The sequence below is a fragment of the Bombina bombina genome, chromosome 3 (assembly GCF_027579735.1).
Source record: "Bombina bombina isolate aBomBom1 chromosome 3, aBomBom1.pri, whole genome shotgun sequence".
NCBI classification, from domain to species: domain Eukaryota; kingdom Metazoa; phylum Chordata; class Amphibia; order Anura; family Bombinatoridae; genus Bombina; species Bombina bombina.
In genome coordinates, this window is record NC_069501.1 from 1094439018 (window position 1) to 1094456463 (window position 17446).

Genomic DNA, 17446 nt, shown 5'->3' on the forward strand with positions numbered 1-17446 from the left:
TCTGGGCCTTTATTTTTTAATAAAATAACTGCACTTAGCAGTTTTCAGGGACTAAAGTTGGTTGCTATGGCAGTGCACACTCATGAGTTTTTTTTAACATAATGACAACAGCTAGCCTTGTCTACAGTAATGAGTCAGCATAAGCAGGCCTGGACTGAACATAGGGCATATGGGGCTTTTGCCTGGTGGGCCGGGGCTAGAGTTGTCACCTCAGCCATGTTTTCCTTAGACATGGTGCAGGGTGTGCATGAAGATATATGAATAGTGTCGTCCAGCAGCACTATCTGCTGTCAAGAGGCACAATGCATGTTTCTTTCTCCACATCCTGCAGCATGCGACGACTAAGATGTGACTACAGAAGAGACTATTTTTTATTTAAACGTGAACTTGAATAGCTACTGTTTTTTATTAATACATTTAACGCTGCCTTAAAATGCCGGGACCTATATTTGGTCTCAGCCTGGCCCTGCCTGTAAGCGCTACAGACAGCCAACATTTGGCTATTATTAAGGAGTTAATGTATTATTTTAACTTAGATAATTAATAGTACAATTTTGTAAAGCACTATTTTATATATATATATATATATATATATATATATATATACACACACACACAATATCTTTGTGCAAAAATACCAATACACATATTTTAATGCATACTAAGATATGTTTTTGTACTGTAGGTTTTTGCTGAATGTATGAGGCTTTTGAATGCAAAATTAAGAAAGCGGTTTAACAAGTTTACTTTATTTTCAAATATTACATTTCAGTGCACTACTTCTGCAAATTGAAGGGACACTGAACCCAATTTTTTTCTTTTATGATTCAGATAGAGCATGACATTTTAAGCAACTTTCTAATTTACTCCTATTCTCAAATTCTCTTCATTCTCTTGGTATTTTTATTTGAAAAGCAAGAATGTAAGTTTAGATGCCGGCTCATTTTTGGTGAACAACCTGGTTTGTTCTTGCTGATTGGTGGATACATTCATCCACCAATAAAAAAAAGTGCTGTCCAGAGTTCTGAACCCCCCCCCCAAAAAAGCTTAGATGCATTCTGTTTCAAATAAAGATAGCAAGAGAACAAAGAAAATGTGATAATAGGAGTGAATTAGAAAGTTGCTTATCATTACATGCTCTATTTGAATCATGAAAGAAAAAATTTGGGTTCAGTGTCCCTTTAAGGTCCCTTAAGAAAATGTGTACCTAGGTATGTTGTGCTTGTTTTTTCTGACGTACTTTTTAACTTTTCTTTTTTTCTTATAGAGAGCATATCATCACATAAAACATGGCTCAATTTTATTATAAAAGAACTGTCAATTCCCCGTATCAAGATCGGATTCCATTACGTATTGTCCGTGCAGAATCAGAGCTATCCCCATCAGAGAAGGCATACCTATGTGCTGTAGAGAAAGGCGACTACGCCAGCGTGAAGCAGGCACTTGAAGAAGCCGAAATATATTTTAAAATCAACATTAACTGCATTGATCCTTTGGGAAGGACAGCGTTACTTATTGCCATTGAAAATGAAAACCTGGAACTAATTGAGTTACTCCTAAGTTTTAATGTCTATGTTGGTGATGCATTATTACATGCGATACGCAAAGAAGTAGTTGGAGCTGTTGAACTACTATTAAATCACAAAAAGCCAAGTGGAGAAAAGCAGGTATGTGGAATACTTTCCTTGAACACATTTTAATAAATATTTAACAAATGAAAATAATAGAAAACAATTTGAGTTTATCTTGTGTAATGTTTTCAATTGCAGTCATAGAGATGCCTTAAAGGGATATAAAACCCCAAACTGTAAAGTTGTAAAGCATACAATTTAAAACAACTTTCTATTATCAAATTTTCTTTGCTTTCTTGTTATCCTTTTTTAAAAAGCAGGGAGTTCATGAGAGTGCGCATATCTGCATCACTATATGGCAGTAGTATTGTAACAGTTATACATTAGAAAGAGCACTAGATAGCAGCACTATTTCCTGTCATGTGCAAACTACCTATCTCTTCAACACAGAAAAACATGAAACAAAACAAATTTGATAATATAAGTAAATTGGAAGCTTATTTAAAATTATATTCTCTATCTGAATGATGAAAGAAAAAATTGGAGTTTCATGTCCCTTTAACAGGATTTTAAGATATATACAGGTGAGGCTGTAAACCTGACATATGCAAAAATGACCTACTTGTACTAATCCTGATTACTGCAGCTGAGAAACAGTTTGTTTGTCCTGTTGGACTGCCTATCTATATAGGACATAAACTCTTAACTTAAAGGGACAGTGTACTGTGAAACTGATTTCATCCTTATATGCATCAAATGACTTTTTATACCAATAGCAGAGTATAAAGTTTATGAGATATATTTAAAATAGCTGTTTTTGTTCTTTGACACCACAGTTAATTAAAATAGGCTGAGCTTGCAGGGTGAACAGATATCCTTATTTTATCGCTTTCTATACACACGCCACCTTACCGTATATCTTTCTGTATATCAAAGCCAAATACTTAGGGGCCGATAGATTTTTTGCTGTTCTAGACGTGGTTTTTCACGCCCACACTTTTAGAGACAGCCCTCATGGAATTCTAGAAAAAGCTGCTGTCCCAGTGAATGGCGAGATGTCTCCTATATATATAGCAAGAAGTGAAGAAGTTTAAACTTTAATTGTATGCCTAATACAAGTCACATTACACTGTTTTCAGTGCACTGTACCTTAAATTCGCTGTTATTTTTGTATGCATAGGTTTTCCTTACAGAGTAATTAGTGGTTTTTGGGTATTTTGATAAAAGCTCAGCACTTTTAACCCTTTCGTGTCAGGGCTAAAGTGCCTACATCGGAACAACTGTTCCGATGTAGACAAATTGAAACCACGCGATCGTGCACACGATCGCGAGATTTCGATTATTGGATCGCGTCTGGGGGGCGTCACTAGAATATTCTATAAATGATGTGTCTATTTAACAGTCTATGTATTCCTTTCATCTAACGTTACTTCACATTTAATAAGAATAAGCTGGTTTATTCAAACTGCTATTGTTGTTATTATTGTTAGATTGTTTCTTAAAATGAAATGACAAATTGTCTTGTAAGCTCAAGGGTCAAGAAATGGATCCATGTAGCATGCTGTTTTATGTCACTATTTATGTAGTTTATGTTGACATGTTCCAGAAGATGCAATTTGTTATCTACTCAGAATATGCATGGAGTATTAAAATTTAAAGGGACGTTAAACACTAAATAAATGCTGGGTAGAGTGATGCAATTAAAGAAATGATTAGTCTGAAAATAGCATGTAGATGTATTTTTTTAAATTTCATTAGCTGTTTAAATATTGACAAAATAATCGTAAAGTTGTAGCGTCTTTAAAACAATGGGAGCTGCCATGTTGTAACTTAGGTTACCTTCTCTGCTGTTGTCAATTAGAGACAGTATTAATAGGTCACAAGAGTGTGCAGCCAATGGCTGTTTGGAATACAACAGTTTTCTACACTTCCATTTCTAACAGGAACTGAAAAGCTCACAATTTCAGAATGGAATTACAGGAAAAGGGGACAAAATACATAATGAAAGTATACATAATGAAAGTATATTGCAGAATGTTTTATATATATATATATATATATATATATATATATATATATATATATATATAAAGTAGTAGCAGGTGCACTCTCACAAACAGTTCAGTTCCAATGCCAGGGTGCTAGAGTGAGGTTTAATATATAACAAGCAGGAAACAGCACTCACTGGTCTTGACAAATACTGGATTTATTAAGTGACGTTTCGGGGAATACACCCCTTCATCAGACCAAAGTACATACAGTGAAACAAACATTTATACACTCACAAAAGACCCTCCCCCAGTGTGAAATTGCGCCAAAATTGTTGCCTAGGCAACCCCCCTAAAGTAAACAACACCAAAATTGAAAACTTAATAAAATACAATAAAATGCATAAAGTACAAAAGTTGCAGAGTGGCTATGCACGATCATCATCATCTATAGCAACAATAATATGCACAATGTAACAGACATATATCAATAGCATAAACATAATACCAAAAATGTACATATCACTATACTTGAATAGTGCACATCAATATCCTAGAATAAGTGTACAACCGCAAAAGCGTTGTCAGCAATACATACAGTCCCCAAAATAACGGTCTGGAGAAGACCGTGCAGTATCATCCTATAAATAGTAGAAGCTAGCTCATACCTAACAAAACCATATTGTATAATGAAACACCAGGAGTGCGTAACTACGTTAGTCAAAGAATGTGTACAAGTATGTAGGTAAATAGAAGGGTCTATAAGTGGTAAAGCGCCATAGTTACAATTTCTTTCTCCTAGCGAACCACTAACGTAACAACCTGATAGAAAAAGCTTTCTATGCTCCTACTACCGGCTTTCAACGGTACTCAGTTGGTGCGGGTATCCACTATGGGGGCTTGCCCCTCTCAAAGTATCACAGTACACCGGGGTACATAGCTATGGGCGGAGCTGTCACCTAGATACGCATGCGCATTGCGGCTTCATGTCCACTGAAGCAGGACCAGATGTATTTGCCAAACATTATGTAAGGCTGTACGGTGGACAGGTTCTGACACATTTATGTAATCCGAGGTATTAGCCAGTAGCCTTTTAGCAACACATCAGGTTGTTACCGTTAGGGGTTCGCTAGGAGAAAGAAATTGTAACTATGGAGCTTTACCACTTATAGACCCTTCTATTTACCTACATACTCGTACACATTCTTTGACTAACGTAGTTACGCACTCCTGTTGTTTCATTATACAATATGGTTTTTTGTTAGGTATGAGCTAGCTTCTACTATTTATAGGATGATACTGCACGGTCTTCTCCAGACCTTTATTTTGGGGACTGTATGTATTGCTGACAACGCTTTTGCGGTTGTACACTTATTCTAGGATATTGATAGTGATTAGGGATGGGCGAATGTGCAAATTTTCGAATTTCGAATGTAGAACGAATGTTATTACCGAAATTCGAATTCTAAATTCGAATGTCGATAAGAACGAATATTCTTAAAAATTCGAAAATCGAATGTTATTTACAGTTTTCGAATGTCACTTTCGAATTCGAATGTTTATAATTATATCGAATGTCTACATTCGAAATTCGAATTTTTCGAATTCGAATATAAATTCGAATTTTTTGAATTCGAATATAAATTCGAATTTTTCGAATTCGAATATAAATTCGAATTTTTTGAATTTGAATATAAATTCGAATTTTTCGAATTCGAATATTGCATAATTCGAATATTACATTTAAAAGCATTAGAAATACTATTACAATCTAAATTCGAATTTTTCGAATTCGAATACACGTTTTGCATAATTCGAATATTACATTTAAAGAAAAAGCATTAGAAATACTATTACAATCTAAATTCGAATTTTTCGAATTTGAATACACGTTTTGCATAATTCGAATATTACATTTAAAGAAAAAGCATTAGAAATACTATTACAATCTAAATTCGAATTTTTCGAATTCGAATATTTTCGAATGTAATCGTAAAATTCGAAACCGAATATTCGAAAATCGAATGTTAGAATGTTATGTAAACATTCGAAATTCGATTCGAACGAACGAATGTGTTAAAATTTGTGCCGTTTTTCGAATGTTGCGAAACATTCGCCCATCCCTAATAGTGATATGTACATTTTTGGTTATTATGTTTATGCTATAGATATATGTCTGTTACATTGTGCATATTATTGTTGCTATAGATGATGATGATCGTGCATAGCCACTCTGCAACTTTTGTACTTTATGCATTTTATTGTATTTTATTATGTTTTCAATTTTGGTGTTGTTTACTTTAGGGGGGTTGCCTAGGCAACAATTTTGGCGCAATTTCACACTGGGGGAGGGTCTTTTGTGAGTGTATAAATGTTTGTTTCACTGTATGTACTTTGGTCTGATGAAGGGGTGTATTCCCCGAAACGTCACTTAATAAATCCAGTATTTGTCAAGACCAGTGAGTGCTTTTTCCTGCTTGTTATATATATATATACATATTATCACTTTATATTACCTTCTCAAAGTGTTTAATGCCCCTTTAAGCTGTGTATTTTGTGCAAGACTAATCTCTCATTATGAGCTCTGTTTATCAACTGGTGGGCGGATAAGGTTCAATGTCATGAACCCTGTGTACCCAGCCTCGTGGCGAGCGCACTTAATATTGCACAATAGTCCTGATAGGTCAGATCTGATTGGTATGTATGAGGTTAAGTCCGCTGCTACTTACCTAGCATTACAGGCTTAATTATACAAGCCCTATATCTTATATTGATTTTTATTATTATTATTATTATTAATAATAATAATAATAAAATCTATTATAGATTTAAGAGGCTCGTTACACAAATAATAGTTTTGTGTAGATAATATCTGTCTATGTGGAGATTGTAGATTGGGCTTATAATTGCTTCAAATACTAGATTATATTGTCACATATGAATATATTTCAACTATGGGAAATTGTAATTACAATGGTAGGGCATTGATACTTTTTAGTTTTGTTTGTGTGACTCATGTAGAGTGTGTAGTTTTAAGAGGCTTTCCAATATACTTCTATTATCAGATTGTGCACAGTCTTTTATATGTACATTTTTGAAGCACAAGCTCCTACTGAGCATGTGCAAAAGTTCACAGTGTATATGAGTTTGTAATTGGCTGATGTTTGTCACATGATACAAGTTGCCGGCAAAATGAAACAAATGTTTAAATTTGTCAGAATAAAATCTACTGCACTTGTTAATTATGCAATTCTACTGTATTTAAAAGTCCTTTAACTACAGTATATGTAATACCTTATAGCCCATAGGAAAACTATAAAGACATAAAACCCCATTTTTATTTTTTTTCATGATTGAGATAGAGCATACCACTGTAAACAACTTTTCAATTTATTACTCTCAAATTTGCTTCGTTCTCTTGGTATTCTTTGTTGAAGAAGCAGCAATGCACTACTCGGTGCTAGCTGAACACAGGTGAGCCAAAGAAAGGAGGCATATGTGCAGTCACTAATAAGCAGCTAGCTCACAGTAGTACATTTTTATCCTGACTCTACCTAGGCATGCTTTTCAGCAAAGGATACCATGAGAACAAAGCAATAATAGAACTCAAATTAAAAGTTGTTTAAAATGGTATGCTCCAGCTGAATAATAAAATAAAAGGCGACTCGGTAGAATGAGATCCGGAAGTGTCCTCGAGCAACAAGCCCCTGAAGCTTAGAAACGGTGCAGAAACCATGGCAATGAGTGTCAGCACCCAGAGAGGACGGTTTTCATTTGAGAACTGCCCCAGGACTTTCTGCGCATCACCCCAACTCAACAGCAACAACAGATTCAGCAGGACATCCAGGCTGCGCAGAAGTTGCAGTACTCTGGAGCAATGGGCACAATGGGACGACTTATCATTACTGTAGTTCAGGCGAAGCTTGCTAAGAATTATGGCATGCTTCGAATGGACCCCTACTGTTGAGTCCGTTTAGGGTATGCCGTGTACAAGACCCACACTTCTCACAATGGCAGTAAGAACCCCCGGTGGAACAAGGTGACCCAATGCACTGTTCCACCTGGAGTAGATTCATTTTACCTGGCAATTTATGATGAGAGAGCACTTCCCATGGATGACTGTATTGCCTGGACACATATTACCATCCCAGAGACCTTGAAGGAAGGGAAGGTCATAGATGAATGGTTCAGCCTTAGTGGGAGGCAAGGAGTTGACAAGGAGGGCATGATAATCCGGGTGATGTCCTACACGTCAGTGCCAGCAGCAATGATGATGCAGCCATACCAGTAGTCCTGATGCCCACTGTGTACCAACAGGATGTTGGTTATGTGCCTATTGCAGGTATGCCAACAGTGTACAACCCTGCAGTGCCCATGGCTGACCCACAGCCACCTCATAACTCCCAGCATGTGATACGGGAGGAAGACCTAAAAGCCATTGAGGATATGTTCTCCACCATCGATCATGAGGTAATCCAATCTGTTCTGGAGGTTCAAAGAGGAAACAGATACTCTGCCATGAACTCCCTGATTCAAATGGTGGAAAAATCATAATGACCACACACTTTTTGCGCCTTTACTCCTTTCCTTGCCAGTGTCCTGTTTAACTTGTCAAGATGGGAACTTCCATTCTTCTCTTACGATCTGTGAATTGTTGCACTATGGATTCCCCTTTTTTGTTGACTTTGCATTGTGGTCTTCTCCTCAGCTTCTTTTAAAATGGTTCCAGAAGTTGGAGGATTTCTCACATTCCTATGACTCTACATTGACTTTATTAATCTTCATAGGCTCTTTTGAAGTCTATTTGTGGGCTCAGTCCACAAGTTTAAGTACAACGAAAGAATGGATAAGAGAAACCATTCAAAGAATACACATAAAAGACAAGAGTGAATAACATGGTTAATATATGGGTATAATGGGGCAGAGAGATAATGCACTACCAAACAAATTAAAATATAACTTTTATTAAAAAACAAAACGTAAAAATAATGAGCAATTAAAATCATAAACTAGTGAGGACTAACAAAGATGGCTTAAATAACTAATACCTGATAGGGTGTAAATATCTGATCAAACCACGGAGGTCTATGAGGCTGTATCAGTGTGATTGGTGTGACAGTGATCAAAAGCAGTTTACAATGAGAAAACACAGCTAAATTAGCTGAGACTGTGTTGTTATAGTAATCAGTATACAGATAATATGTTATGGTGTGATATGATGTTTGAGACCATATAAGTAATCACTGTAATATACAAGATCCTCAGTCACTAGTGATATCAATAGATTTTGTGTAGTTGTCATAATATATGTGCTATTCAATAGCACATATATTACGACAACTACACAAAATCAGCGGTAATATGTCATGACTATCAGACCATCCAGATACTGCTCTTTAAACAAGACCACTCTTAGCGATATCTAACAATATTTATATCGGAATACAAGGATTGGAATCAATCCATCTAGGCGATTGATATCGCTTGTGACTGAGAATCTTGTATATTACAGTGATTACTAGTATGGTCTCAAACATCATATCACACCATAACATATTATCTGTATACTGATTACTATAACAACACAGTCTCAGCTAATTTAGCTGTGTTTTCTCATTGTAAACTGCTTTTGACTACTGTCACACCAATCACACTGATACAGCCTCATAGACCTCTGTGGTTTGATCAGATATTTACACCCTATCAGGTACTAGTTATTTAAGCCATCTATGTTAGTCCTCACTAGTTTATGATTTTAATTGCTCATTATTTTTAACTTTTGTGTTTTAATAAAAATTATATTTTAATTCATGTGGTAGTGCATTATCTCTCTGTCCCATTATACCCATATATTAACCCTGTTATTCACTCTTGTCTGCTGTGAGTGCTTTATGTGTATTCTTTGAATGGTTTCTCTTATCCATTCTTTTGTTGTATCTATATACTCAATACACAGCACCTTTTACCCTTGGTTGCTATAAAGCTATAAGCTAACTATATATATTAGGGTTTAGACAATATAGACCTTTTAGTAGTGCCATTGGATCCCTCCTTTGATTGCACAAGTTTATGTGTTATCTGTGATAGAAATAAACTGTAGACATTAGGATGACTTAGAATACTAAGCAGTTTGACAATAGTTGCTGCCTTTTTACATATTCATATGTTTGTACTTTAATATCCAATATTAAAACATTAATATTATTCTGCATTGTACCTATAGTGGAAGGGACGCCCTTTTTTGAAATGTATTGCCTAAAATGATATATCTCCATGTTGCAATGATGGTAGAACTAACCAGTTCAGATCTGTAGGCTGTGCTTGTTAAGCATACAGACTGCACAGTAACCCTACAAGCAGTGTTTAAGCTACCTAAGCTAATGGTGACAATATAGTATTGTTGTGTATGGGCCACTAAAACTTACTTTATGTCAAAATCACAATATATTTTGCTGTTAAGCTATAACCAAAATTGGAGTGATGCACGTATTGGGACAAAGTTATAACACTGTTGTATTTATTTTCTTGGTTTTTAAGTGCAATAATAAGATTTGGAATTAATAACATTGCTAGTATGGAGCTTCAGGAATAGCACAAGTTGTAAAAGGGTGATCATACAGTGCTTTATAAGACGTAAGAGATCGGGAGGGGCAAGCAGGGGTTAGACTGAACAACATTTTTAAAAGATTTGAATTATTTTTTTGTGCCATAACTTTCCTTTAGATTGTGCCTGCCCAAGCTAAGGTCTGGGGGCAATAATTGTCCCTCCATGGCATTTTATTTGGTCCTTCACTTGTCCAAACTGAATACTTATGTGATGAACCAGCGAGGAGCTTAATCTGATTTTATGTTGACAATATTGCTCTGCAAGCAGTATATTTGCTGTAAGACATGTAAAGAAGAAGGGTTTCTCAAAGTGACGTGTTAATTAAAACTTGTGCCGGTAATTTATGCAAGATTGTACAAATTCTGTTTAATTTGTTTAATGGAACTATATTTTTACATTTTATATCTGTCTTCTCACTGAAATCCACATTTTTATGAAATGAAAATAATCCATTTGTTTCTGCTCAAAGCAACTTCTACAGCACCGTAAAAAAAAGGGCTTAGTATTAAACTGCATGAGATTACAATCTTCAAATCAACCATTACACCCTCACCACTCGCTATGTTATTCTGTGCATTTGATTCCCTAATGAAGGGAGAATGCGTCAGTCACACAATATTTTAGTCCTCATAGTGGTTAAGTGGTGGGTTTACCCAACCTAACTAACGGCTAGATTTGGAGTTTGGCGTTAGCCGTGAAAACCAGCGTTAGAGGCTCCTAACGCTGGTTATAGGCTAACTCCGATATTTGGAGTCACTCAAAAAAGGGTCTAACGCTCACTTTTCAGCCGCGACTTTTCCATACCGCAGATCCCCTTACGTCAATTGCGTATCCTATCTTTTCAATGGGATCTTTCTAACTCCGGTATTTAGAGTCGTGTCTGAAGTGAGCGTTAGAAATCTAACGACAAAACTTCAGCCGCAGAAAAAAGTCAGTAGTTAAGAGCTTTTTGGGCTAACGCCGGTTCATAAAGCTCTTAACTACTGTACTCTAAAGTACACTAACACCCATAAACTACCTATGTACCCCTAAACCGAGGCCCCCCCACATCGCCGCCACTCGATTAAATTTTTTTAACCCCTAATCTGCCGACCGCCACCTACGTTATACTTAAGTACCCCTAATCTGCTGCCCCTAACACTGCCGACCCCTGTATTATATTTATTAACCCCTAATCTGCCCCCACAGCGTTGCCGCCAGCTACCTACAATAATTAACCCCTAATCTGCTGACCGCAAAGCGCCGCCACCTAAATTATAGCTATGTACCCCTAATCTGCTGCCCCTAACACTGCCGACCCCTATATTATATTTATTAACCCCTAATCTGCCCCCTCAACGTCGCCTCCACCTGCCTACACTTATTAACCCCTAATCTGCCGAGCGGACCGCACCGCTACTATAATAAAGTTATTAACCCCTAATCCGCCTCACTAACCCTATAATAAATAGTATTAACCACTAATCTGCCCTCCCTAACATCGCCGACACCTAACTTCAATTATTAACCCCTAACCTGCCGACCGGTGCTCACCGCTATTCTAATAAATGTATTAACCCCTAAAGCTAAGTCTAACACTAACACCCCCCTAAATTAAATATAATTTTAATCTAACGAAATAAATTAACTCTTATTAAATAAATTATTCCTATTTAAAGCTAAATACTTACCTGTAAAATAAATCCTAATATAGCTACAATATAAATTATAATTACATTGTAGCTATTTTATGATTAATATTTATTTTACAGGCAACTTTGTAATTATTTTAACCAGGTACAATAGCTATTAAATTGTTAAGAACTATTTAATAGCTACCTAGTTAAAATAATTACAAAATTACCTGTAAAATAAATCCTAACCTAAGTTACAATTAAACCTAACACTATACTATCATTAAATTAATTAAATAAAATACCTATAATTACCTACAATTAAACCTAACACTACACTATCAATACATTAATTAAATACAATATCTACAAATAACTACAATGAAATAAACTAACTAAAGTACAAAAAATAAAAAAGAACTAAGTTACAAAAAAGTTACAAAAAATGAAAAAATATTTACAAACATAAGAAAAATATTACAACAATTTTAAACTAATTACACCTACTCTAAGCCCCCTAATAAAATAACAAAGACCCCCAAAATAAAAATGCCCTACCCTATTCTAAATTACTAAAGTTCAAAGCTCTTTTACCTTACCAGCCCTGAACAGGGCCCTTTGCGGGGCATGCCCCAAGAAGTTCAGCTTCAATACCCCCCCCCAAACATTACAACCCACCACCCACATACCCCTAATCTAACCCAAACCCCCCTTAAATAAACCTAACACTAAGCCCCTGAAGATCATCCTACCTTGTCTTCACCTCACCAGGTATCACCGATCCGTCCTGGCTCCAAAATCTTCATCCAACCCAAGCGGGGGCTGGCGATCCATCATCCGGTGGCTGAAGAGGCTCCAAAGTCTTCATCCTATCCGGGAAGAAGAGGTGATCTGGACCGGCAACCATCTTGATCCAAGCGGCATCTTCTATTTTCATCTGATGACGACCGGCTCCATCCTGAAGACCTCCACCGCGGACCCATCTTCTTCCGGCGACGTCCAACTGAAGAATGACGGTTCCTTTAAGGGACGTCATCCAAGATGGCGTCCCTCGAATTCCGATTGGCTGATAGGATTCTATCAGCCAATCGGAATTTAGGTAGGAATATTCTGATTGGCTGATGGAATCAGCCAATCAGAATCAAGTTCAATCCGATTGGCTGATCCAATCAGCCAATCAGATTGAGCTCGCATTCTATTGGCTGATCGGAAGAAGATGGGTCCGCGGTGGAGGTCTTCAGGATGGAGCCGGTCGTCATCGGATGAAGATAGAAGATGCCGCTTGGATCAAGATGGTTGCCGGTCCGGATCGCCTCTTCTTCCCGGATAGGATGAAGACTTTGGAGCCTCTTCTGGACCTCTTCAGCCACCGGATGATGAATCGCCAGCCCCCGCTTGGGTTGGATGAAGATTTTGGAGCCAGGACGGATCGGTGATACCTGGTGAGGTGAAGACAAGGTAGGATGATCTTCAGGGGCTTAGTGTTAGGTTTATTTAAGGGGGGTTTGGGTTAGATTAGGGGTATGTGGGTGGTGGGTTGTAATGTTGGGGGGGAGTATTGTATGTTTTTTTTTACAGGCAAAAGAGCTGAACTTCTTGGGGCATGCCCCGCAAAGGGCCCTGTTCAGGGCTGGTAAGGTAAAAGAGCTTTTAACTTTAGTAATTTAGAATAGGGTAGGGCATTTTTTATTTTGGGGGTCTTTGTTATTTTATTAGGGGGCTTAGAGTAGGTGTAATTAGTTTAAAATTGTTGTAATATTTTTCTTATGTTTGTAAATATTTTTTTATTTTTTGTAACTTAGTTCTTTTTTATTTTTTGTACTTTAGTTAGTTTATTTCATTGTAGTTATTTGTAGGAATTGTATTTAATTTATTTATTGATAGTGTAGTGTTAGGTTTAATTGTAGGTAATTGTAGGTATTTTATTTAATTAATTTAATGATAGTATAGTGTTAGGTTTAATTCTAACTTAGGTTAGGATTTATTTTACAGGTAATTATTTTAACTAGGTAACTATTAAATAGTTCTTAACTATTTAATAGCTATTGTACATGGTTAAAATAATTACAAAGTTGCCTGTAAAATAAATATTAATCCTAAAATAGCTACAATGTAATTATAATTTATATTGTAGCTATATTAAGATTTATTTTACAGGTAAGTATTTAGCTTTAAATAGGAATAATTTATTTAATAAGAGATAATTAATTTCGTTAGATATAAATTATATTTGACTTAGGGGGGTGTTAGTGTTAGGGTTAGACTTAGCTTTAGGGGTTAATACATTTATTAGAATAGCGGTGAGCTCCAGTCGGCAGATTAGGGGTTAATAATTGAAGTTAGGTGTCGGCGATGTTAGGGAGGGCAGATTAGGGGTTAATACTATTTATTATAGGGTTAGTGAGGAGGATTAGGGGTTAATAACTTTATTATAGTAGCGCTCAGGTCCGCTCGACAGATTAGGGGTTAATAAGTGTAGGCAGGTGGAGGCGACGTTGTGGGGGGCAGATTAGGGGTTAATAAATATAATATAGGGGTCGGCGATGTTAGGGCAGCAGATTAGGGGTACATAGGGATAATGTTAGGGCAGCAGATTAGGGGTACATAGGGATAATGTAAGTAGCGGCGGTTTACGGAGCGGCAGATTAGGGGTTAATAATAATATGCAGGGGTCAGCGATAGCGGGGGCGGCAGATTAGGAGTTAATAAGTGTAAGGTTAGGGGTGTTTAGACTCGGGGTACATGTTAGAGTGTTAGGTGCAGACGTAGGAAGTGTTTCCGCATAGCAAACAATGGGGCTGCGTTAGGAGCTGAACGCGGCTTTTTTTCAGGTGTTAGGTTTTTTTTCAGCTCAAACAGCCCCATTGTTTCCTATGGGGGAATCGTGCACGAGCACGTTTTTGAGGCTGGCCGCTTGCGTAAGCAACTCTGGTATCGAGAGTTGAAGCTGTGTTAAATATGCTCTACGCTCCTTTTTTGGAGCCTAACGCAGCCTTTATGTGGACTCTCAATACCAGAGTTATTTTTATGGTGCGGCCAGAAAAAAGCCGGCGTTAGCTTTTCGGGTCGTTACCGACAAAACTCCAAATCTAGCCGTAAATAACTAGACTTCAACACCATTGGCCAACCGGCATCATTCAAAAAGATGCACAGACACTCACAAAACGAGACAAATAATTCTACCTTTTATATCTGACCAACAGCAAAGGTGTTAAAATATTGTGCGTGTATCTGAGAGAAAGTGAAGGGGGTGTGAGGTGAGTATATAAGAGGTTTAAAATAAAGGATGTAAGTTTTTTTTTTTCTATGGTAAACATTTTTTATTTTCTCCAGAGTAGAGAGTAAGATCACAGAAGAATCCTAGAGCCGCACACACTTCTATTTCAGCTGCAGAGCACTGGCTTTCAGTCTTGTATGTTTTAGGATCACATTAACTACCCCCATAATCAAGAACCTTTAACAGATGCCCACAAATGTGTTCAACTAATGTGAATATATTTGTGTCATCCAATAAGCCCTATACTAAAGCTGGCACTTGATTATGCACAATCTCATGTACACTTTGATAATCGTTAACGTTGGTAGATGCCAGAAATTTGCCTAGGTCTAGAACTCCATGATTCTGGTGTTTCTGTGCGGGTGCTGAAGTCATAAAGGGTTTAATATAAAGTAAACTAAATATCTGTACTCCTATATGCCAAGTGTAAATCCCCCCTAGCTCTTCTATGTTCAGTCTAGTATTACATTTTTAATTAATTTAAATCTCTAATTGAAATATACACTATCTGTCTTTTATCCGGTTTATTTCCTGATATAATTGCTCATAATAACAGCTACTGATATCCTATATTAAATTGCATTTAGAGATAAATGTGAAATGCATGTGTACTATATTAAAAAATTATATTGTTTAAAAAAATAAAAATAAAAGGCTTGTGCTTCATGTTTTATATTTACTTCTTAAATGCAAATATTGTAACAAAGCAAAAAATATAAGAATAGTTGATATTTTTTTAATAAAAATTTAACACACAATTCAAGAACATTACAAAACATAAAAATCAATAAGGATTGAGTAATCTTTCAGAAACTTAAAGAGCAGCTGAGTGTAAATAGTTTGGTTTAAAAACAAACACATAAATAAAGTAGTACATTTTACATCAGTAGCTGAACTATGTTTGTATTTGAATTTATTGCTGGGTTTTTTTTGTGACTGGAGTGCTATTTCCTTCTGGTGTCCCCAAACTATACAAAAGCAAAAATAAGGCAAACAATATGTTCCAAATTGCCTTTCATAAATGGAATATTGAACATTTTAATACACTATTATATTTTTCTATATTTCATACCAAATTCAAGAATTTGCTTAAAATTCTCAATTTTTTTTTAAACAGTATGCAATAGTATAAATACAACTATAAACTTACACCTAGATTACGAGTTTTGCGTTAACAGGGGTGCTGTGCTAACGAGCAGTTTATGCTCACCGCTCACTTGCAGACAGCGCTGGTATTACGGGTTTTTATAAACCCGGCGTTAACAGCAAAAAAGTGAGCGAAGAGCAAAATTTTGCTCCACATCTCACCTCAATACCAGCGCTGCTTACGTTAGCGGTGAGCTGGTAAAACATGCTCATGCACGATTTCCCCATAGGAATCAACGGGGAGAGCCGGCTGAAAAAAAAACCTAACACCTGCAAAAAAGCAGCGTAAAGCTCCTAACGCAGCCCCATTGATTCATATGGGGAAATACATTTTATGTCTACACCTAACACCATAAAATGAACCCCAAGTCTAAACACCCCTAATCTTACACTTATTAACCCCTAATCTGCCGCCTCCAACAACACCGACACCTGCATTATACTTATTAACCCCTAATCTGCCGCTCCGGACACCGCCGCCACCTACATTATACTTATATACCCCTAATCTGCTGCCCCCAACTTCACCTAACCCTACATTATATTTATTAACCCCTAATCTGCCACCCCCAATGTCGCCGCAACCTAACTACATTTATTAACCCCTAATATGCTGCCCACAACGTCGCCACCACTATAATAAAGTTATTAACCCCTAAACCTAAGTCTAACCCTAACCCTAACCCCCCTAACTTAAATATAATTTAAATAAATGTAAATTAAATTACTACAATGAACTAAATTATTCCTATTTAAAACTAAATACTTACCTATAAAATAAACCCTAAGCTAGCCATAATATAGCTACTAGTTACATTGTATCTATCTTAGGGTTTATTTTTATTTTACAGGCAACTTTGTATTTATTTTAACTAGGTACAATAGTTATTAAATAGTTATTAACTATTTAATAACTACCTAGTTAAAATAAAGACAAATGTACCTGTAAAATAAAACCTAACCTAAGTTACAATTACACCTAACACTACACTATAATTAAATTAATTCCCTAAACTAAATACAATTAATTACAATTAAATAAAATTATCTAAAGTACGGAAACACCCCCCCACACTAAATTACAGAAAATAATAAAATAATTACAAGATTTTTAAACTAATTACACCTAATCTAATCCCCCTAACAAAATAAAAAAGCCCCCCCAAAATAAAAAAAGCCCTACCTACACTAAATTACAAATAGCCCTTAAAAGGGCCTTTTGCGGGGCATTGCCCCAAAGTAAT

General features: G+C 36.3%; 1 protein-coding gene and 1 pseudogene across 1 annotated transcript in view; both read left to right on the forward strand.

The window, feature by feature from the left end:
• The first annotated feature begins 1289 nt into the window (after window positions 1-1289).
• The window catches only part of TRPC4 (transient receptor potential cation channel subfamily C member 4), a 424617-nt gene continuing 408460 nt past the window's right edge, over window positions 1290-17446 (forward strand). Inside the window, exon 1 of the mRNA XM_053708416.1 lies at window positions 1290-1667. Coding sequence (XP_053564391.1) covers window positions 1290-1667 — 378 coding nt within the window. The remainder of the gene's footprint in view (window positions 1668-17446) is intronic.
• LOC128654481 (toll-interacting protein-like) lies at window positions 7294-8113 on the forward strand (annotated as a pseudogene).